The sequence below is a fragment of the Bufo bufo genome, chromosome 1 (genome assembly GCF_905171765.1).
Source record: "Bufo bufo chromosome 1, aBufBuf1.1, whole genome shotgun sequence".
Lineage (NCBI taxonomy): Eukaryota > Metazoa > Chordata > Amphibia > Anura > Bufonidae > Bufo > Bufo bufo.
In genome coordinates, this window is record NC_053389.1 from 17,431,821 (window position 1) to 17,456,810 (window position 24,990).

The 24,990-nt window shown below is 41.3% G+C and overlaps 1 protein-coding gene across 1 annotated transcript in view; it reads left to right on the forward strand.

Annotated features, from left to right (window-relative positions):
- The first annotated feature begins 3,570 nt into the window (after window positions 1-3,570).
- Window positions 3,571-24,990, forward strand: part of LOC120991506 (sialic acid-binding Ig-like lectin 12) — a 95,379-nt gene continuing 73,959 nt past the window's right edge. Inside the window, exons 1-5 of the mRNA XM_040420575.1 lie at window positions 3,571-3,700; window positions 11,799-12,170; window positions 14,158-14,460; window positions 15,314-15,343; window positions 20,961-21,083. Of these exons, the coding sequence (XP_040276509.1) occupies window positions 3,658-3,700; window positions 11,799-12,170; window positions 14,158-14,460; window positions 15,314-15,343; window positions 20,961-21,083 (871 nt within the window). The 5' untranslated portion in view covers window positions 3,571-3,657. The remainder of the gene's footprint in view (window positions 3,701-11,798; window positions 12,171-14,157; window positions 14,461-15,313; window positions 15,344-20,960; window positions 21,084-24,990) is intronic.

A 24,990-nucleotide genomic window follows, 5' to 3' on the forward strand; every position in this document is an offset into this window, starting at 1 on the left:
CCTGCGCCGATTGAAGATAGGTACGGCCGCGGCACAGGCGCCAGATATTGAATGAAAACAGGCAGGGCCAGCAGAGAAAGATCCCGTCCGCTGGCCCTGTCAATCACAATGCGGAGGGGGCGTCATTAGGATCTGAGGATGCGGCTGCTACCAGCAAGTAGCCTCCCTACTTGCTGGTAGCAAGGTAATTTACATATTATAAAAATAGCTTTTTATCAAATTCTACTGAACCAAAATTATTATTTAACTTATGTATGGAGAGATCGCAGTGTAGGGATTATTAGTAAACCAAAAAAAAAAAAACGGTTTAGTGGGGTGACAGAAGCCCTTTAAGGGCCAGACGAATTGCAGATAGCACAAAATTGCCATCACTCTGATCTTTGGTCACATCTTGCACAACCTGACGCACTAATAAAGGAAATATTTTTAACGGTTGGCTCCATATTCTTCAGGAGGTTCCATGCTGTATGAACACAGAAAACACCTCAAAACCCCACATATCTCCATAAATACATCCATGGATAGCTCTGATCTGGGTGAACAACATATCCAAAAATCACCTAGATCCGAGTAGGGGTTCCCGAATTCCCTGGAAGTCATATTTGACCGACTGCAAGCATGGCTTTCCTGCCCAAAACAGTTCCACAGATTTAGGCTGTGTGGCCGGTCTATCTTCTCCTTCAAAGTTAGTATATGGGCCATAATCCTGAGGCAAGAAGCTGGAAAACAGGCCCCTCCAAAACCCAGTGGCGAGGTTATTTTCGCAACACCCAGTCTCTGTGAAAGCTGACAGATGGGGACAAAAAGTCCAGTGAAGACCACTCAGGAACCACAGAGCTGGAATTAGGCTTCCCACATTACTGGAGTAGGTTTGTGACTTATTTGGTACTTTTGTTGAAATAAGCCCACTAACATAGCAGTCTGTGGCACATTGACTAGGTCCCAAGCTGCCGTGACAGCCACTGTGTCTAACTACTCAGATGCAGGATCTGAGAAGGTAAATGGGCAGCCATTGTAGGTGACTGCATATGGTATAACACCGCTGACATCCACTGAGCTCCTGATCCTGCTCCACACACTCCCTATGCTCTTGTGACATCCATTTATGGGTTATGATATCAATCAGACTAGAACTTTGTAATGCTTTCTGTGTGGGGTGGGGCCCATTGGGACCTTTTCTTGTAGGTATCTCTGATTCCTCTAAACTTTGTGGCCCTTACCATATCCCTATGGCCATACTAATGGGACAGTGCTCTCAAAATATTCTCGGAATGATTGAATAAGGCCTCCTGCACACGACCATTGTGTGTTTTGCGGTCCCCAAAATGCGGATCCACAAAACACGGATGGCGTCCCTGTGCATTCCGCAATTTGCGGAACGGCACGGAGAGCCCTTGATATAACTGCCTATTCTTGTCTGCAAAACGGACAAAAATAGGACAGGTTATATTTTTTTGCGGACCATGGAACAGAGCAACGGATGCGGACAGCACACGGAGTGCTGGCCACATCTTTTGCAGCCCTATTGAAGTAAATGGGTCCGCATCCAAGCCGCAAAAACTGCAGCTCGGATGCGGACCAAAACAACGGTCGTGTGCATGAGGCCTAACTGATATGATAAAAAAAATTGTAAGACTGAGAAAAACTATAAATCCATTAAGTTTTACCCATATTTCTGTAGTGTTGATCCAGAAGAAGGCAAAACTACCCTATTAGGGGCTTTACTTGACAATTGCTTGATAATTACTTGACAATTGCTTCTAATGCATTGCATTCTAATGTCCACAAATCCTTAGCAGTGTAACGATCAGTGAGTGTGGAACTACTGGTTCAACCAATTAGTTTCACTTTAGCTACATGTTAATGATGCACACACAACCGCAAAGCTATTCTTACGTCTCTTACTTCAGTGGAAGCTGACATTATTTTGACACTTGCTAGACTGATTTGTAGAGTCCCCATTATTTACCCTTTTCTTTTCTTTTTATTTCATAGCATGGAATAGGAATAGATTGGTGGCAGGTAGACAGGAATGTAGCCAGGGGTTGCAACCGGGAATGTGGTCAGGATATGTGTTGAGAATTTACCTAGTCACTATTCTGCAATGCGTTCCTCTCCACTCAGCAGCCATTACTCCAGTATATGGAGTTGCACTGGAGGAAATCAGGAGATGATTAATTCCTGGCAAGTTACCATGCATACCAGCCAAACTCTGGCTGATCAGCCTATCAGGGAGAGAAGATGCATAATCAATTAGGTCTCTGGCTCAGCATCTAATCTGAAGGCTTGGTAGGGGATTTAAACCAGGTTGTGATCCTAAATCTCTGCCTGTGTTTGTGTTGTATTCTGGATCTATACTGTGTGATATCCTACTCCTGTTTAATGACTCTTCTGGTGAACTGACTACTGTCTTGTTTCTGGATTAACTCTGTGTATACTGTCCCTGCTTGTATTGGCTTGCCTCTGGATTAAACCCTTGTTTACCACATGGGCCATGTCTGTCTCCCCTGCTGTTCACCCTGCTTGTTGAATTTTCTTTGTACCTCTCTGGTCCTTCTGGTAGGTCTGCAATGTGCCCAACCCAGTTTTTTACTGCCAACTCTGCAGATGTAATCTGGGTCCCTAGCCACAAAGTACATCAGGCCTTGTGGCAGGCTCTGATGAAGAACCTAGGGTAGCCTGAGCTTCCTACCACCCTGAGTGTCAGTTTTGACTAGTGGCAGTTTTGAGGTTCACTGGTTGCGGTCAGATGGTGACCTAAGAACTCCCTAACAATATGACAAGCCAGAAGGCAGGGTCAAGACATAGTCACAGGTTGAGCCAGAGGTTACAGTCAGGATTAGGATAATTGATACCAGGTGACTAATCAAAGGAGTGTTGTTAAAATGATCATAAACAGAGCCAAGCAAAAGATATACCCTAATCTGTAGGCATGGTGGTAAGGTGAAACTTCCCTTTGTATAAGCTGTCAGGACCATCATCATAATACTGTTGTTTGCCATGCTAACCTGACATGCAGGAGAGGACAGGGCTGCCGTAACCAGTTTCCATACGGGCATAACTCTAAACATAAGGCAAGTGTTGGAAAAGTGTTGTGTTACGAGTGGCGTAACAACAATACCTATAAAATAGTGTGATATTGCAGTGACAATTGACCTCATAGAGTAGTTTTCTCTATAATATAGACCATATTACCATCTTAACCGCAATGCCTACTATTATAGTTCTTCCTTATATAGAAGGAAGAGGTTGTTGTGCTATCATGGAATGAATATCAAAATATTAACAAAATTCATAAGTAAAAACAACCTATAAGAGAACATTTTAGATACTACTAGAAGGAGGGAATCAAAAAAGTTCTAATGACCATTGCAAAAATGAGTCTTCTGTTGTTGTAAAGAAAAGTTTACTGGACAAGTATTTATAACATATACCTGATGAGACTAGGTAGGACACAATAGCTGATGTAAGCGATGCATGCAATAGGCTAGATCTAAATGAAATGCAGAAATATAAGTTCACATAACAGGAAAGAAATAAAAGGAGAAGTTGATAAGGACAGTAAGAAATTTTATTTCTAGGAGAAAGACCGTTCTCACACTAAGCTAATCCAGTGGTCATCTCAGTATCAGGAAGAGGCAGATAAAGGGCTTCAGCATGTGGTTCCATCTTTCTATTGTCCTTCTTCTACTTTGGAAAAGTAAGTGCTTTTCTTTTAAATACCAAAAGCCTTGCCTTTGACTTGTTTTACATTTTCCTTTGTGAGTAATGAGGCTGAAAATGGGGTTTGTGCATTGCAATATGGTTTACTAGCCCTTCGAGGAGATAGTAGGGTTACCAGTTTTCTTCACTGGAGCTTGGAAATCCAGAACTATCCTGCAGCTGATGCCAAGCTGAACACTTCTATGTGTATCTGAAGAGCATATCTAAAAATTATTCTTGAAGGATTCTGAAAGCAAATGTATTTTTTACTAAATGTTTTATTTATAGTCCAGTTGTTGGGCTTTATTATCAACGCTTCTCTGAGAATAGAAAATATTGCAGTTTTTTCCACAAAGCTCTATTTTTTGTCACTGGTATTTCAGCTTAGCCCCATTCAGATAAAATGGGACAGAGTCACTCTACAATATCTGACACAACAACTGGACACAAGGGGGACTGTGTCCGAAAAAAATGCTGAGAACTTCATTAAGGGGGTTACAGTTATCAATATCTATATTATAAAAATCAATGTTTGTCTGTCCTCTATAGGCATGCAAACCCATGAACCATTGGACACCAAATTTGGCACATAGGTACATCGGGTGTCTGGGAAGATTTTCATAAAGGTCTCACTTCTCTAGGATGTATGGTTCTTGAGATATTCCCAAAAAATGCAAATATGACACCATCATGTGACGCTTATTAGCCAATAGAAGCCTGCAGGTCCTTCAGTCTTCACTTCGCTGACATACATACAGTTTTACACTAGGTTTCCATAACAACCTGTTATAGGTCATTGTTAAGGGGATCAAGGTTTTATGGAGGTCACGGTTAAAGGGGAGGTGTGCTGTAGAGGTAACATTTAAGGGGGTTGGGTGCCTTGGAGGTAACTGTTATGGGGGACAGTTAAATATAAAATAAACAGTGTGATTGCTGGGGTATATATGGCTGCTCACTATTTCCCTGTAAAATAAATTGGTAGGGCTCCGACAACCCGATCAGTAGTAGTCAGCCATGACATTGGAAACTATACAGTGTATAAAGTGGAAGCAGAGTGTTTCTGGCACCAGCATACCACAGCTCAACACCAATTCACTCGAATGGGAGCAGAGCTGCAGTCCCCAGGCTCGGTCACTACACAGTGTACAAGTTCATCAGAATTTGTAGCCTGGACAACCCCTTTAAAGGAAACTTGTCATGTTCAACATGGTTTCTGAGCTGGAGGCAGCATGTGATAGAGATGGAGGAGCTGAGCAGATTGATATATGTATAATTTTATGAGATGTAGAATGTGCTCTGCTTTACGGGTGCCTTAAATTACTGAAGAACAACTGTATCTTAAGTCAGTGTTGGATTTATTTACAAATAGGGATATACCTACATTCTAAATATAATTAAGGGAATGGGAGAGGGGATCGGAGGGGGTCAGGGTCCTTGAGCTAGCTACACCATTCTCTCTCTCAGTCACACATGCCATGCGCTTTTCTCTGTACTCAGAACACTCCTCTCCAGCAGGTCTTAGCGAATCACATTCTTGATTGTAGAGTCCAGGAAGACTTGTCTTGTCCCAGAGGTCACCATTGTTCCTATTTGTGAGCTCGGTTAGTGCAGGTAATTACACAGGAAGAAAGTTATATCATATACCCCTGCCATATCCCAGCATGTATGTCCTTGCTGACACAGGTGTGAGCAGTAAATACCAGCAGGGGGTCGGGCTTTCCCCAGGATGTGACAGTCCTGGCAGATTTTCCTTTCATCAGTGTCCTGCCCCAAGTACCCTTTGATGGTCCTCATTTGCATATTCAGCAGACCCGGGCCTATTCAGTTCAAGATATCAAGGAACATCTTTGCATCAAAGCTGTATCATAGATGTCAATTTTATCGGTTCCAACATTCCCTGGTCTTGTGCCTATTGGCACACACAATCAAAAATATAAACCACAGAAACTTGATATCTGCATTACTCCAGTCCTGCAAACTTTCCGGCATTGCGGCCTTTCTTCTGAGACAGTTTCTTCGTCAACATGGGCAGTCATAGACAGAGCAGGAACCCATTCATTCAACAGTCACACGCTATTTATTATGGATATTAATAAATAAATAACAAGTCACCAATATCCCTCATGATAATCACAGGAAAATCTACATATCCTACATTGATATCACATACAGTATATAACATTACACAATGCTAATTGACTCGATCCCTTAACCAGATTGTCATTTAACTACCAACTAATCTTGCTTGTCAGCTGCCTTATATAACTGGAATATGGGCAAGCCCACTTTAGCACTATGTGACAGTCTGTGCATTGCAAAGGTCCAATCCAGCTGAATTCTACTTCTCACAAGATCTCATACAATAACAATTAAAAATCAAAAGATACATGATAGATGTATATATGTCTAATACAGGTGATTCTAATGTACGTTGTGCTCTATGTTGGTCATTACGCATAAAGTGAAACCTTGGACTTTTACCCATAATGCCGTACTCTGCATGATTTTAAACTAGACATGTGAAAATTCAGGCCTCATTCATGATAATCGAGTACATCATTTGAGTAAATTAATCACCAACCACATGCTACAAATGTCTGTCATACACATTAACAATTTCCAGAAGGCTGAATAATTTTTCTTGTTGGTCATTCTGCCTTCTTACCCCTGTATAATAGGTGCTGCAAGAGACCTATTATCTGGCTATTCAAGAAGATTGAATAGACATGGCCATATCAGACTACGGACAATCAGTTTTTAGAACTTCAGTATGGCTTATATATTGATAGGAACTTCTGCTTCCTTCATTTTCCACTCACTGATTTAATGGTGCAAGTAAGAGGAAACAAGAAAACAAAAAGAACTCAGCAATATGTTGAATTTATGCAAAACAACCACATGTGTTCTTCTATTGTCCATGGCAGACTTCTAGCTGATGTCTGTGCGCATTTAAATGGGGCACTGTCATCTTGTTTCAAATAATGCCACACCTCGCAAAAAATACCAGTCACTCTTTTTTTGTTAAGCAGTGTCTAAGATCTATCAATAACTATGTGCAAGATGAACGCTACGAATGTAGTCCAATTGCCACCACAATATTGGGCTGCTGCTACTTCTCCAGGGTCCCAAATTTGGATATGTAATTTCGCCTCATTATGGATCCTGGAAATAAAAATCAAGAGCAGTATCATTATTCTTAGCAGTCAATACCTTTCTACACCTACATGTAACCTCACTAATATGCCTAGGGGCGGTAATCTAACTCCATCCTAGCTGGGGGGTATTTGTAAACCACACAAAAACAAAATAAAAACAAACAAAAAAAAAATGGCTTCTTAGTGTAATTATAATTCTTTCAAACACATTCCCCCATTTGGTACCATACTACACTGATACCATACTACACTAACTAGAACATGACCAATCTGGTGAACAACTTTGAAGTTTAGTGCCTACCCAAGAAGTAGGTCTGTATATATAAAAATAAAAAATAAATACAACAACTTGTTAATTTAAAAATATTAACAAGGAAAACAAATGCAAAGGTAGAAAAGAAAAAAATCACATAAAAAAAAAAAAATTCTGCTGGCCCTTAACACATCACTCACAGACAGACACATACTAACACCATCTCCCAACTCAACTCTTGTTCTAGTGTGTGAAAAAAGACATCTTCCTGTGAGGTCCATTGAAAGAGCAAATGCTATTTACACCTAAAACACAAAAGGTCATGGGGGGTGGGGGAGACAAAAAAATACATTCACATCACAAAGGTACAGTATACATGATTGTTTTAACCAACAAATGCCTGACTGTTATTTAATTGTTTGCAAACAATTACTAATTATTGAGCTCATGATACCACGTGGTGACTATGAAGACCTTTTTAAATTGATCTAACTAGTGCTTGACTAAATGTAGCCAGTACCACTCCACCTAAAACCTGTGAACAAAGCAAAAACATTAGTCTTAAGCCAGCTTGACTAAGCTGCCTTTAGTGGCTCCTGAAAAAGAAACACAAAGACAATTATTACACACAATTATTATTACAGTCAAATCCTTATTCGCTAAGCCTTGTCCTGTTATCTGTACGGCTAGAATATAAGTCCCATATTCTTCCTAAACTAAGCAGGCATTGCTCACAAAGTTTGCCATATTTTTTATGAAAAATGGTAATGCTATTTGGGACCAACTGCATACCAGCCAAAATGGAAGATTAGCCCAGGGTGCAAACATTGGTATGCTCGTCCCCCATGGCTGTTGGCTATTCGGATGGTGGGGGCCATTGTTATCTGTAATCTCCTCTTTTTGCCCCTCAGCATTTCCTGACTCCCCAAGGCTGTTATCCATTACATCAGGCTCCTGTGGTATGCTTTCCTGTGTGGATATACCTTTATCATCCATTATCAGGCTGAAAATATCGGGGGTTCTACAGAATCTCTGAATGTGCCCTGGTCTGTGACATTTGTAACACCTGATGAATTTCTTCCTTCTTGTACCTCTGCTCACTACTGATATATCTGCATCTGATCTATAACCATCACTGGATTCTTCACACCAGTCTCTAAGTATATTGATAAAGCTCTGGTATGAATTGGCATTTCTGAGGGCAATCCTATTAGGATAGTTCACATAACATATATTGGCCATTGAGTATATGAAGCCTGAATCATCAGCAGACATATCAGGACAGTTATACACACTTTTGTACAGTGAAAGATATTGGTTACAGAACAATATAGGGTCATCTCCTCTTCTAAATCTCATTCTTTGTAACGCATTTATCCCTCTATCATCACGACTCTTTAACACACGCTGCAGTTCTTTCATCCTTCCCTCTGCATCTAAGTTATCATTCTCATATGCAGATACCTGGGCTGCTAGAGGTGCTGGTACCCAAGCCCTTAGAAGAGAGCATGCATCTTTATCAGTCAAAGTGTATTTCTGTACAATAGCCTCAAATTTATTAGACAGGCACACGGGTGACTCCAGTGTATTAAACTCACCCAGAATCTGGCACAATGTAAGTTTTTCATTAATTGTGAGTACACTAGTGCCCTCCCCTAAATATCCAGGAGCATTTGCTATTGCCACCTCATTGGATGTATTCACATCAGTGACAATACAGATATTGGCTGATGGACACTTTTTCTTCCGTTCATTGAGGGATAATATCCATTGCTCCTTTCTAAGTAGCTGTGAGTTTGCATCTTCCAATTTCCTCTCCAAAGACATTACCAATTCCTCCATATGAGATAATTTTAGTTGTAATGAACCAACAAGTCTACTCTTGATATCAAAGTTTGCATTGCATTGTTCCAATTGTTCTTGCAACTCACAATTTCTTTCGGATAAATTGCACAGAGTAGCCCTCAAGTCATCCATTTCAACACTGGAGGCAGTTGCAATGCTACTAAGATTATCTCCAATTTTCTCTATCTGCTCTCCAAGATGACTCCTTTCTGCTCTCCATTGCTCCCCCATTTGCTCAGAAATTTCTGTGATTCTGAGCAATACCGCAATTTCGTTAGCCAATTTCTGTTTGTTACCTTTCTTTGTAAGCGGTCTACTCTGCAGCTTGTCATTATGTTGCTGACACTGAGACAACAACGCATTAACTTGACTCTTAAGAGGTTCATCTGCACATGAATGATACTTGGCAGAGGCATATTTCTTAACATAACTATAGGCCAGTTCCATTTCACCAATGTACACAACACAAGATACACCTATTAAAATAAAAGCTATTGTACTGCCAATACACACTCACAAGTGAACAAGACAAAGAACCAAACTTTTCAGTGTTCCCGCAATGTCTTTACATACATGCACACACTTAGTCTGAACTCAAGTCAAGATTCCAAACAAGCACAAATTTTTCCTCTACAGAGAATCCACACTTTCCTCTGCTTTAATGCTCATTAACATACAGCATTCAATACTTTATCCACTATTACAACTCCACATACACTCAAGGACAACAAACAATTAGAACTTTTGCATATCCAATGAATAACTCACCACACTTTCAATCCTTCTACGAAGTCCAAGATCCAGCTGACTTCACCACGGAATCTGTGCAAAAGGTCTGGTCTGTTCTTTCAGCAATTTGAATTAGAGCAATTCCGTCTTATAGGTTCTATGTGGATTTAGGAATTTCCACAGTCCCATCTGGGGTGCCAAATGTAGAATGTGCTCTGCTTTACGGGTGCCTTAAATTACTGAAGAACAACTGTATCTTAAGTCAGTGTTGGATTTATTTACAAATAGGGATATACCTACATTCTAAATATAATTAAGGGAATGGGAGAGGGGATCGGAGGGGGTCAGGGTCCTTGAGCTAGCTACACCATTCTCTCTCTCAGTCACACATGCCATGCGCTTTTCTCTGTACTCAGAACACTCCTCTCCAGCAGGTCTCAGCGAATCACATTCTTGATTGTAGAGTCCAGGAAGACTTGTCTTGTCCCAGAGGTCACCATTGTTCCTATTTGTGAGCTCGGTTAGTGCAGGTAATTACACAGGAAGAAAGTTATATCATATACCCCTGCCATATCCCAGCATGTATGTCCTTGCTGACACAGGTGTGAGCAGTAAATACCAGCAGGGGGTCGGGCTTTCCCCAGGATGTGACAGTCCTGGCAGATTTTCCTTTCATCAGTGTCCTGCCCCAAGTACCCTTTGATGGTCCTCATTTGCATATTCAGCAGACCCGGGCCTATTCAGTTCAAGATATCAAGGAACATCTTTGCATCAAAGCTGTATCATAGATGTCAATTTTATCGGTTCCAACATGAGAAAAGATTCAGTAAAACTTGTATTTTATTCATTTAAATTCCTGCTTATTCAGGATCTTGAAGTCAAGGAGGCGGTCCTATCAGTGATTGACAGCTATCTCTGTATACATAGAAATAGAGGGAACGCAGACGCAGTCAATCACTGATAGGACCACCTCCAGGACTTCAAAGCACAGAATGAGCAGGAACTTAAATTAATGAATTACAGGTTTTCCCATAAAACTACATATTAATCTGCTCAGTTCCTTCTCCTCTATAACATGATATCTACATATAAGTTTGCATTTATGGGCTGACAGTATCCCTTTAAGGTAAAACAAAGCTGTTACAATGCATTCTCATTTAAGACAGCCTCTTTAAGGGGGATTACAGATGGTTGTTAATTTTCTGATGAAGTGTTAGCTTTCTGTTAGGAGAGAAGCAGTGACTAAATGGGGGACAAATTGATTGACATAACATTCACATTTGTTTTTAATGGCTGCAAATTTATGTTCCTTGTTAGAGGTGGAAGATCAGCTCTGAAGTGCAAACTTCTGATCTAACAAGTAAATACCTGTCACGGACGTACCGAGACATATGGACGTCCCAGCCACAGTGAGTGGCAGGAGATCTGTGAGACTGGGAACACGTGGTCTGATCTGACAGGTTTTCCTTGTGGATCAATAGGCGGCTGTGTTGTTTCTGGTATTGGCCACACCCCTTGCCTCCAGGTGTTTCTAATGTGGTCATTTAACTTTCCTTATTTATAGTTGCTTCTCCCACAATGCTCTACGGTTTATAGCTTCTGTCGATAGCTTGTGGTTGGATCTCGGCTGAGTTCTTGGTGCTTCCATAGCCCATTTGAAGTTAAGTCTTTCCTTTCCCTTTTGTATTTTGTTTGGGTTCTGTGTGTTGAATTTCCCTATTGTTTGTATTAAGCCTGTAGGAGACTCCTTTTGGTCCTTCCTTTTGGAGGAACAAGTAGTCTCATCCCTGCCATTAGTACCAGGGTCATATAGGGCTAAATAGGACTCTAGGTATTCCTGTGTATGAACTCACCTACCTTTGGGGTCTGTTTATACTGGTAGTCAGTCAGGATTTTGGTTAGGGTTTTCACTCTGAGGTGTCCATCTTCCTTCCCTAGTTCTCGGGCCTTATTCCCTGTTCCCCCTTCCCTCCTATGCTCGATGTGGTGTTTCCCTCCCACACCGAAGCGTGAAAATAACGTACAGTGTCAGGAACATTCTGGAATATATCTCCTTTAGATCATTTTCATGGATACCACATTCTTCAGCACAATGTTCTCCTTTTTTTCTACAGGTATCCTGTGTGCAGAGCTTCCTGGTTACTCTATTTTCGTTAATTCTAGCTTCTCTGTCCAGGAGTCGCTCTGTGTCACCATTCCTTGCACTTTTATTGCCAGCTCTAGAAGTGGATTCAGGAATTCCAGGGGATTCTGGCTCAAGAGTCCCATACTTCCATTTCAAGTTGTAGCCACTAATGTCAAATCCAGGAGCGTCCTAAAGCAAAACTTCCATCTGACGGGAAATACGGATAATGGAGACTGCACATTGACTATAACTGATGCCAGGAGAGAAGATGCTGGCACTTATTACTTTCGGTTTGAAGACAGTATTAATAATTCTATAAATTATAATTATGGGAGCTCACTGGTCAATGTGAAGGTAACTGGTAAGTAAATTCCAGTGGTCTGATCCTCAGAACTACCATTTCTCTACATTTGTTGATTTGGTGAAATGCAGAACCTTGGCACCAGTTAGGTCAGATGAGAAACATTTCTTGCCGTCAAGATTTATTGGGTTGTAGCTTTAAGGGGAACCCATCGCCATGAAAATGGAAAATAATCTGCAGGCAGCACCTTATAGAGAAGGAGGAGCTGATCAGATTAATATGTATTATTATGGGGAAATATTCTGTGAAACTTAATTTATTCATTTATATTTCTGTTCATTCTGGTCTTTGAAGTCAAGGAGGTGGTCTTATCAGTGAGGGCAGGCTGTCAGCCATTGATAAGACTGCCTCCTTAACTTCAAGTCCAGAATGAGAATATATATATAGTAAATAATATAATTACAAGTTATTCTTAATCTTTCCCCATAAAACTATTCATATAAATTGGCTCAGTTCCTTCTGCTCTATAACATGCTGACTTCAGCTCAGATACCATGCTCAACATGACAGGTTCCCTGTAAATTGCTCCGTATGCCCTAAGCTACCGGTAGTGATTCGCCTGGTGTGGAGCGGCTTGTTGTCTGGGACAGAAATGCATGTATTGTGTATAGCACATGGAGCCCTCAATGGTAAGATGCTGATTACAACTGTAGTGCTACCATTTCTTTCAGACCTCCCAAGTATACGTTGGGACTTGTTTTTGATACCTCTGTCCTTTTATTCTGATCTGTGCATTAATCTGGAGTTTGGAAAAATGTAGTCATTTCAGCAAATTTGTCAACCCCGTATGAATGACCAACCTAAAATACTTGAATTGAGGCCATTGACACATAGGTTTACTTCACCTGAGTATAATGCTCCTTTTCTTTTCTCGACCTCTTTCTTTTAATATGAAAATTCAGGAGAGATGGGTGAATTTTCTAAAATTCCTTTCTATTTGGTTCATTTTCACTCTCTGTAAAAATTCTACCCAATCAAATCGAATTAAGTTTCCAACAAATCAATTTGTTAATCTCCAGAATTAGGCATTTGGTGCTACCAGGTCAGTGCTTTCCTTGCAAACAAGCCCTTCTCCTTTCTCCATGCGATAGACACGTATTCTCACTTGGCCATGTATTTCTGCTTATGTGCCATTCACTTACATACTGGCGCATACGCAGTTAAATTGTTATCGACCAGGCCACAAATCCAGACTATCCTGTAGGTATTTTTACATTTCAAATAGCCTTAAATATGAAGATTTTACAATGTTTTATATACAGCCCCTATTTGGAACTATGTGTCTCCTTGATTACAGACTACAAATAATCCTTGTGCAGCCAGGTCTTGTAGCCATACTCCCTTCCATCTGTCCCTGGCTGCTTGACAATGTGCATTTTGGTAGCTTAATATGAAAGTAGGTAGAAGACAAAAGGGAGCCTGAATGCAGGATCAGCCTTTAGGTGGAGGCAAAATGCGAAGCTTCCCACCTAAAATGTGCCATTTATACTATTTTTGGCCCTGAGGGGCATAAGGTTCTTGGAGTGACTGTCTTCTCTGCATCTCATATCTCATATAGCTACACCCTATACATGATTTATTAGTTCTCTGGAACATGGGGAGACATAGGTCTGCATTGGAAATGTCAACACAAATTGATCTGAAGTAGAGATGATCAAATCAGTTCTATAAAATGAAAAGTCTACCCAAGTTTGAATTTGTCAGAATTTCTTCCAGAAAAATGTGAAAGAGAGAGATTGAAAGAGAGAGAGAGAGAGAGAGAGAGAGAGAGAGAGAGAGAGACTGTTCTCATTATTCTTTTTCACCACTAATTAAAAGTACTTTTAATTCTGGTAGAATAAACTCATACTCAAATCTAATTTCTTTGCTGATTTGGGCAAATTGGAACAAAACAAACTGCACAAAATATATTCATCCTTAGTAAGAGGTTTTTAATCTCCTTGCAATGTTGCTTCATTCTCTATAATAAAATGTCTTCTGTTGAAAGATTTATCAGATAAACCGAAGATATCTCCTGTGGGAAGGATTACTGCTGGTGAGGAGGTAACTCTCGATTGCACAAATCCTGGAAGATGTTCTGGGAAATCTCCACTTATCACATGGGAAGGAAAATATGAAATATCTGGAGTAACACAGAGATATATGGAAAGGAATGAAGATGGTACAATGACACATCACGCCAGTCTCACCTTTATTCCATGGATTCAGCATAATCAGTCTTTACTCACCTGTAAAGTGACATTTGAAAGTAATGTAACCACCAGTAGGAGCATAAGACTAATGGTTCAAGGTAAGTTTTCTGTTTGCTACACTAAATTTTATCCTAAAGTACTGAAATGCCCCTCCAGGTCCTCTTTACTAATGGTGAATATATGAAAAGAATGGGAGAGTGTTGTAATGGAGGGAAAGAAAATGGAAAAAGAAAGGAAAAAAGGTGAAGTGAACGGATATAAAGAGAATGGGGAAAAAAGAAAATGGGAAGGAAAATTAGGTAAAGAGAAAGGAGACAAAAATAACAAAAAAAGGTGAAGAGATGGAAAAAAGAAAGGAAAAGGGTTAAGGTAAAGAAGGTGAAGAGAAAGGAAAAAGAAAGGCAATGGAAAAAGTGAAGGTGGATTAAATAAAGGAAAGGAAATAAAGGAGGAGAATAGAAAGAAGAATGGATAAAAGGGATTAAAAAAGGTGAAGGGAAAGAAGTTGAAGAGAAGGGAAAAAGAAAGGAAGAAAAGGTGATTACTTGAAGAACTTGGGAAAGAGAAAGTAAAAATAAAAGGGTGAAAAGAAGGTGAAAGGAAAGGAAAAGAGGTAAAAGGGAAGATGAACAAGGAAATGAAAAAAGGGAAAAAGGAGGGGTAGAGGATAAAGAAAGGGAAAGAAAATGCTAAAAAAAAGAGAAAAGTAATAGAAGAGGGAAGGATATAAAGGCAAAGGAGGTTAGAAGGAAAAAAAGAGGCAAATGGAAAAGAAATTGAAAGGAAAGTAGGTAGAGTAAAGAAGGTTAGGGGAAAGGAAGGGGAATGGAACAGAAAATGGAAGAGACTAAAATAAATAATAATTCATAATATACATCTCATCCACTCTTTTCTTGCTTCCCCAAATTGTCACCCAGATAAAAATTAATTGCTATTGTTTGTCTTTTCCAGCTTCTCCGGATCAGTCGATTATATGTCCAGGTAAAAATACATTTTATTTCATATTTAATTTTCTTTCTGATATCATCCTCAATGCTTTTATCATTATTAGAGATGAGCGAAGTTTAAAAAATAAAAACGGTTCGGCAGATTCCCCAAACTTTGACAAGAACTTTGATTTGTTACAAATTAATTTGTCATAAATCGCTATAAATCAGGTATTCCCAGGCCACTCTATCTAATCATAATCATCCCACTTGTGTTAAGGCTTGAAACTTAAACTGCACGGAGGTTGCAAGGAGAGTGTGAAGAGAGGGTATCACCGTGTGCTTTATATTCTAGTGCACCCACATTAATAGTTCATCCCTCTGTAGGTACTGTGCCATCAGTATTACAGGTGTAATTTATCGCTGTCTATTACTGTGCAGGGCACCAAGATTCATAGCTAATACCTTCTGTTTAAAGAAAAGCATACATCATCCTTCAGTAAAGTAAAGCAAAAAAACGAAACATTGGCCAAATGGCTCCTTGTTAAAAATTTGGATGATTTGATAGAATAAATAATATTCACTACTTTATTTGAGTGCCATGGTTTACTCGATTTGATGTTGGATAAGTGCATACTTACTGTTGTCTTTTTGCAATCGCCCTAGTGATTGATAGCTGTCGAAACAAATGACGAGGAGAAACATCAGGAGCAATAGATGACATAGAAGTTGAGGTGAAGGAATGACAGCTTCCTTCTTCTGACGTTGTCCAGTCCTGACTGCTGCAGAGGGGGTGCAGGCAGGTGGGACATACAGCGGTTGCTGCATCTGGCTGAAACACTTTGAAAATTTTAGATTCTTGTCAAATACATTTTGTACAAAATTATTTGGTCCCGTCTGCCACAGGTCAAGGCGATCTCTGTAAGACGGGAACCTAACACTAAATACTACCTGTTATGTGCAATAATGGCCACCATAAAATTTAGGAAGTGCAGGTTCCACATGCATGCTGGGTCCACTCTGTCTTAACATTTTTGGTGCTGTATAGGCCTCCATTAAATCCAGGGAATGCAGGTACCAACATGCATGCTGAGCCCACTCTTTACCTGTCCTAGTGCCAAAAGGCTTCCAATGAATGGAGAGCAGGCTACATCTTTATACTTACACTGATTAAAATCAGCCTATGGGGAAGACAGGCTGGTCAGGGGTGCAAGACTAAATGGAGTCAGCCACACATCCAGTACAAACTGCAAAGAAAAATGGGGTCAGTCAGCACATCCCAATAAACAGGTGCACACTGCCATGGCTAGAATTTTATGGTGGCTATTATGGCACAAAACAGGTAGTACCGTATTTTTCGCCCTATAAGACACACCTAGGTTTTAGAGGGGGCAATAAGAAAAAAATATTTTTAATTACACCTCAGGTTAGACCACTAATCAGACCCCTAATGTTAATCAAACCTCAGCTGACAGCCCCAATTAGACCCCCAATGTTAATAAGACTCCAATAAGACCTCAGATCAGACCCCCAATCAGACCTCAGCTCAGACCCCAATGTGAATGACCGCTAATCAGACCTCAGATAAGAGCCCCATGCCTCATATCAGCCCCCTTACAGCCAACTCTTACCATCAGCGCACAGGGGCCGCGATGGGGATGCTGGTAGCACCGGCGTTCGCTAATATTTTTATGGGGGAATTTGAAGATACATATATATGGGGACACCAGATATATAAAAACAATGTCGTATGCTATAAAAGATATATAGACGATTTGTACATCATCTTCCTCAACTTCACAGACTGGAATATCACCTTCACACCAAAATTTTGTAGAAAATCAATAGAATTTCTAGACATCATCGTAACCAATCAAGACAACAAAATTATCACAAAAACCTTAAACCGTTCATTTTGTCACGCAGTACAGTACAGCCAATTCTGTCCTTCTACAAATCCTACAGAAACACTGGCATATCCTACTACAAGACCCATAACTCAAAAAAGATCTACCAAACAGACTGAAAATAACATACAGACGAGCCCCCACAATCCGAAACCTACAAGCACCAAGCAAACCAAAACACCATCTGAAAAGACACACACCCAAAAACACAGACATTAAACAAAACCCCAAAAATACTAAAAAATCGGGCAGTTTTAAATGCAACACCCAACGCTGCCTCTGTTGTAAGACCATCACACACGAAAAAACATCCTTTATCTCAAACACCAACAAGACCTCCTTCAGCATCAAACATCACCTAACCTGTTAATCATCATATGTAATCTATATGATTGAATGCCAGTGCGGACTGCAATATGTAGGACGCACCACCCAACCATTACACTGCCGTCTAAATCAGCACCACCATCACAATATACAGAAACTGTACACCAAACACAGTTTATCTAGACACTGCATGAGTACCCCAGAAAAAGAAAAACACCAGACTTCATACCACCTAATCCATATAATAGATTCAACCTCCTCCAAAAAAAAATGTGTATTGGATCTATCAAATGAACACCCTCACTCCAAATGGCCTGAATGAAATACATGAAATGATATTATAAATGCAACAATAAATATAAATACCCAAAAAAAACACAACCCGAGTATACCTATGATTTAGGTACCTAGAATACACACCTGTGTATATATATATATATATATATATATATATTGCCTCCTGGGGGCCAAAAACCGGTGCCCCAGCGCAGATCTACTGCAGCACAGCAATAGTGGCTCGCTCTCTACGTAACACGCCACTCGAGAACCAGAATCTGAGCAATATAAGCACACGATCGGGAACATACTCTCAGAACCATTCCCCACAGACAACAGAATAACACCCACTTATGTGACGCCACCCTGCACCGTCTGAGGAAGAACCATGCATCCTAACAGATGGACTGCACATTGTGATCTACATTATGTTGTATTTTAAATCTATATATGTAACCAATGTTCTGTATGTGCTATATATGTTTATCAATTCCATTAGCCCCGCCCCCTTTCCATTAAGCCCCGCCCCAGACCACAAAAAACTGGCTTTTAAACCTTGTGTAGCCTGTCATACTGTAAATAGTCCTGACGAAGGGGGTAATCCTGCCCCAGAAACGCGTTGAGTATACTGTATAATAAAAGATCTCTTAATACCAGACACTTCAATTCTCAAGGTCTAGGCAGCGCCAAAGGGGTCCGCAACAACGTTTTTTAAATGTTATTTCATATCAGCCCCCAATAGCCTCATATAGCAGCCCCCAGTAGCCTCTCACCAGCCTCATATGAAATAAAAAAACAAAAAAAAAACACTTACCTCTCCTGCTCCTGGACGCCGCTGCTCCTCACCGCCAGCGATCTGCTTCCTCCTCCATCGGCTCTGCTGTGAATTGGCGCGCACAGCGTGACATCACAGGGCGCCTCACACTGTGCGCAGCCCTGCACAGCTGACAGCCGAGGACCTGGAAGCTGTGAGTACAGAGACATCATCGCTTCCCGGTCCTCCGGTACTAATGAGCGATCCCAAAATGGAAAGCGCTTATTAGTATTCGCCCCATAAGATGCAGGGGCATGTTTCCCCCAAAATGCATCTTATGAGTTGAAAAATGAGGTAACGAACGAGCTGTAAAACGCCCTACGCCCCAAGAAGTACAGGAGCTTCTTTGGGGCGTAGTGTCGCGCGTTCCCGTACATAGACTTCTGGGAACGCGCGACAATGAGCGTTTGCTTGTTTGCCGGCCGCGTAAGTAAACGCCCGATAAAATCGCGCATACAGAGCGCTCCATACAGTACACTCAGGTGTGAACCCAGCGTTACAGAGATCTCCTAGACGTGTGGCAGACTGGCCCAAATAATTTTGTACAAAATGTAATTTCCAAGAATCCTAAATTTACTAAATAAACCTAGCATTAGCAGCAGAATATTCTCTATTACTATGGCATTATTGTACTTTATTTGGTTAGCAGAGTTCTGTTGCATTGTATTTTTTTCTAGCAGTTGAACAAGATGCACACGACGATTACACTCAACCTGCACTGTTATTGCTGTGTGCCTATGCTCTCCCTACAATCTCCCTGCACTGTACTTCTCTAATATTCTTCTATTATTAGTTTTCAGCAACACTGCCCCAGTGCATGAACTCTTGTCACGTCTCTTCCTAAGCTCAGCTCACAGAGAAATGGTGGAGACCGTACAGGATAAGGGTTTTATAGGGCTGTGACAAATGGGGCTGGCTACCTGCGGATTGGCTGGCTGCGTGGCATTATGGGTCATATTGTGTTCCCGGGCTTCTTACTTTCACTTTGTACCACGTGCAGCAGCCATTTAAAAAAATATATATACAAATAAAATGATGCATTACCACGAAGTGCAAGGAAATTCGGATTTGTGGGAATCTAATTTTTACTAAACTTTGGATTAAATTCCACTTCGGATGGTTTGATTTGCTCAACACTAATGATTATCATCAGTAGACGAGGGGACACATATATACACTCACCTAAAGAATTATTAGGAACACCTGTTCTATTTCTCATTAATGCAATTATCTAGTCAACCAATCACATGGCAGTTGCTTCAATGCATTTAGGGGGGTGCTCCTGGTCAAGACAATCTCCTGAACTCCAAACTGAATGTCAGAATGGGAAAGAAAGGTGATTTAAGCAATTTTGAGCGTGGCATGGTTGTTGGTGCCAGACGGGCCGGTCTGAGTATTTCACAATCTGCTCAGTTACTGGGATTTTCACGCACAACCATTTCTAGGGTTTACAAAGAATGGTGGGAAAAGAGAAAAACATCCAGTATGCGGCAGTCCTGTGGGCAAAAATGCCTTGTGGATGCTAGAGGTCAGAGGAGAATGGGCCGACTGATTCAAGCTGATAGAAGAGCAACGTTGACTGAAATAACCACTCGTTACAACCGAGGTATGCAGCAAAGCATTTGTGAAGCCACAACACGCACAACCTTGAGGCGGATGGGCTACAACAGCAGAAGACCCCATCGGGTACCACTCATCTCCACTACAAATAGGAAAAAGAGGCTACAATTTGCACGAGCTCACCAAAATTGGACTGTTGAAGACTGGAAAAATGTTGCCTGGTCTGATGAGTCTCGATTTCTGTTGAGACATTCAAATGGTAGAGTCCGAATTTGGCGTAAACAGAATGAGAACATGTATCCATCCTCAGATGGCTACTTCCAGCAGGATAATGCACCATGTCACAAAGCTCGAATCATTTCAAATTGGTTTCTTGAACATGACAATGAGTTCACTGTACTAAAATGGCCCCACAGTCACCAGATCTCAACCCAATAGAGCATCTTTGGGATGTGGTGGAACGGGAGCTTCGTGCCCTGGATGTGCATCCCTCAAATCTCCATCAACTGCAAGATGCTATCCTATCAATATGGGCCAACATTTCTAAAGAATGCTATCAGCACCTTGTGGAATCAATGCCACGTAGAATTAAGGCAGTTCTGAAGGCAAAAGGGGGTCCAACACCGTATTAGTATGGTGTTCCTAATAATTCTTTAGTGAGTGTATATGTAGATGATTATGTCATTAATATAATGTATATGATAAATCATTATATTGTTACAACTTCTTAACTCATCTCCTTGTTCTTTGTCGCTCATTATAGTGTAATTTACAATTATTTTTCATAGTTTGCAGAAGTATGGATTCTATCGTCATCGCTGGGATGGTCGCTGGTAACATCATAATCCTGACCCTTATCACTGTGGGATCATATTTCTTTCTCAAGAAACATACAGAGAAAAAGAAATTAAGTAATAGATAGAGATAAGCGAAGTATTCAAAAATTCGATTCGGCTGCTTCGACAAATTTTACAAAAACATTCGCTTTGTGACAAATTACTTCGTCACAAAGAGAATTTCTTTGTAAGTAGTGGGTGAAATGACTGGGAGCAGAGATTGCATTAAGCGTTTTGTCTGTGGAGAGGAAAAGTAGCAAGAAGTAGACCAGGTCAAAGAATAAAGACCATCGGGCCTGGCAAGGATTGAGTCACTGAGCAAATTAGACAAAGTGACTCTTTCCCTCTAGAACATAGTACCTCTCCTTCAAGGCCAGCTTGATGTTTAATAGATCCATGTATCCTGAAATAACATTCAGAAGCTGAGAAAACCTTCTGCCAGAAGAAGTTTTCTAAGTACGAACATCTACTCTCCTGTGAACAATGTGTCCACGTCTAGAAAGAACAGTTTGTTTAATAATATCTGGACAATGTAGTACAGGTACAGAGGAAAAAGCCTCTGGATTTTTCAGGATTTGAGAGGATTCTGCCTCTGGAGTGGATATTCTGGTCAGAGTGGTGATAGGTGCAGTTGAGGTGGAAAAGTGGGGGATGAACTGCCTATAATAATTTGCAAAGCTCAAAAAGTATTGGATTGTACATAATGTTAAGCAGGATGGTCAAGGCCAGTTTAACACAGCAGATAATTTTTCAGAATCCATTTGAAGACCTAGAACAGATATGTTATATAGGAAGGGAAGAGAGGTTTTCTCAAACACATGCCTTTCAAATTTTGGAGAGTCTATTCTCCTTCAGATGCTGGAGTACAGTGTAGACATGTTTGTGATGAGATATTAAAGGGGTTGTCTGGGTTCAAAGTTGAACCTGGACATACCCATAATTTCACCCACGCAGCCCCCCTGATGTTAGCATCGGAGCATTTCACTGGATAGCGCAGGGCAAGGGCTCTTTTTTTTTACAATAACACACTGCCAGACGGAGGCTTCTGCTCAGCAGTGTGTTCAGTGACTTCACTGGCTCAGATGGGCGGGCTTTAGCGCTGCCCTAGCCATTTTATAGGCTAGGGCAGCGCTAAAGCTTGCCCATCAGTCCCGGTGACGTCACTGGGCTCACTGCTGGGCGGAAGCCTCCGCCTAGCATCCCCATGGAGAGCCCGGTTCGTCACCAGAACTCCAGAAAATGCCTTTGCTCTGCGTGATTCAGCGCAGGGCAAAGGAGAGCATCGGAGCATGAACTGCTCTGATGCTCGTCAGGGGGGCTGCCTGGGTGAAAATGGGGATATGTCCGGGTTTAGCTCTGAACCCGAACAACCCCTTTAAGATCAAGATATCATCAAGATATACCACACATCAAAAATATAGAGAAATCACAAAGATTTACAAACTTTTCAAAGACTGCTGGAGCATTACTAAGTTCAAAAGACATAAGTAAATACTTGTAGTTTTCCATCCATCGCCGGTACAGATACAAATTAGGTTGAAGTCTCTACTCAGATCTAGTTTAGTGAAAACCTTGGGGCCACACAATCTGTCAAGAATCACAGGGATTAATGGTAGTTGATATTAATTCATAAGGATGATAGGTTGGCAAAGACTTAGCCTCCTTTTTGCTGAAAACAGAGGTAAGCTACTGTAAGCCTTGCAGATTGTGATGTACAGGTGGATGTCAGATAGGTTGTACAGAGGTCAAGCGTTTGGAATGACAGGTAGATCCTCAATGTAGAATCTTGCCAGGCTTGGACAGGATGATGCAGAAAGAGCTAGAGTAGTCCCAGCAGCAGGGTACTAAAGGACATTGGAAGAAGCATCAGAGAGATATTTTCAGAAAGGAGTGCACCCAATTGCAGATTTATAGGCATGGTGACAAACTGAATGGATTTAAAGAGAGCCCTCCTATTAACAGATGTCACCACCAAAGGTCTCTCAAGTCACTGCATGGTTATCTGATACTGACTCACCACGGTTTGATGCAGGACGTTTCCTGCCAATCCATAATATATAGGAGGGCAGAAATAATGAACAGGAAAGACGGGGTCACTGGTAAATTCAATCTTGGAGAAGACTGGTCTTCCCCTAGAGTAGACTCTGCCACTGACGTTAGGTTCTGGAGTTTCCCGACTTGAGTGAGCAGGTGTAGTCATAGTGCCACTTGTCTTCACAATACATACAGAGATTATTAGTAATTCTGGGCATGTGCTTCTCCTTGGTTATGCTGCCCCTCAGTGTCCACATGCATAGGCTTTAGTCTAGTTGCTGTGGAGAAAGTGGTCTCTGTAACTTGAGTGCCAATGAAAAGGGTCTTCTTCACAGACTGCCTTTTTGGAATGCTAAAGGAGATCAGAACATCCAGAGTAGAGGGAATGTAGTAACCAACTTATCCATCCTTGATTAATGCCAAAAGTCCCTCCTAGAATTCTTCAACTAGTGCTTTATTATTCTAAGCCAGCTCTGAGGCAAGGTTTTGGAACTGGATAACATATTGGCCTGCTTTCAGAGTTCCTTGGTGTAGCCATATAAGGGAGGAAGCCGTAGAAGAGGTATGCTCAAGTTCCTCAAAAACTCTTCTGAGTATGTTCAGAAAGAGTTGCAATTCATTTGTGATGGGATCATTCTTCTCCAATAGTGGATTTGTCCAGGCTAGGGCCACTCCAGACAAATGGGAAATCATAAATGTCATCTTGGAAGGAGTTGGATGAAAATGGGTGGGACAGCAACTTAAATTAATCAGGCATTGGTTGATAACCCCATGATATAACTTAGGATCCCCTTCATTGCAAGGAGAAGGAGACGGACGTGGCCCAGAAACTTCTGTAGGAGTATCTTGAGGTGATGGTTTGGGTGCTGCGACTGCTGCCAAGGGATGCACGACTACAGTGGTAGTTGTCAGAGTGCCTAGGTGGGCGGAGACACTGTACAGGTATGACAGTATTTGCTGCTGGTGTTCACTCTATTGAGTCATATGGGGTGGATCAGCAGATTCCATGGTCTAAGATTACTGTTACCGGCAATAGGTGTGGACCCAGTGTGCCAACCAACAAGTTATACTTAGGGCTAACTCTAAGTGCATTATCCTGGAAGTCCTCCAGTATTAACCCTTTAATCCCCATACAAGGACGTAAACTTTGCTTCAGAGGAGTCAGCAGACCACTATCTCTTGATATAGTCCTGGTGTGGTTGGTGGTTGGCCCATGGCATTAGAGACACCTGTATAAAGCACTGAGACATCAAGCAATATGCATAGTCTGGAGAAAGGCCAAGAAAGGGCAGGGAGTATCCGAGAGACAGGTCCAAAGTCAGGGCAGGCAGCATTTGGTCAATCCGAGAAACAGACTAAGGTCAGGGCAAGTGGCTAAAAGTAAAAGTCAGTAGTCAAGCAGGAGTATGGTACACGGGTAGTCAGAAGGAGGATCACACCATTGCTAGTAACTAGAGACTAGACTAAAGCTCAAACACACTCCTACTGGGGAGGATTCCTTAAATAACCAGAAACTGTCAGCCCTTCGCTGGGAACGGATTTGAACATGTGCGCTGACCCTTTATGAAGCCGAGAGTGAGCATGTACTCCCTAAGAATGCAGGCCAGGAGTTCAACGACGCAGACTACAGATGACTCTGGATAGGAGGGAGAAGGGGGAAGGCCAGGACACCATGCCCATGAAGGAGTGGCGCTGTGGTGCGCACAGCATGCCAGCTCAACAAATTCAATGTATGTACATAGTGAACCAACAGCAGAATAGTGAGTGCAGCTCTGGAGTATAATACAGGATGTAACTCAGGATCAGTACAGGATATGTAATGTATGTACACAGTGATTGCACCAGCAGAATAGTGAGTGCAGCTCTGGAGTATAACACAGAATGTAACTCAGGATCAGTACAGGATAAGTAATGTAATGTATGTACACAGTGACTGCACCAGCAGAAT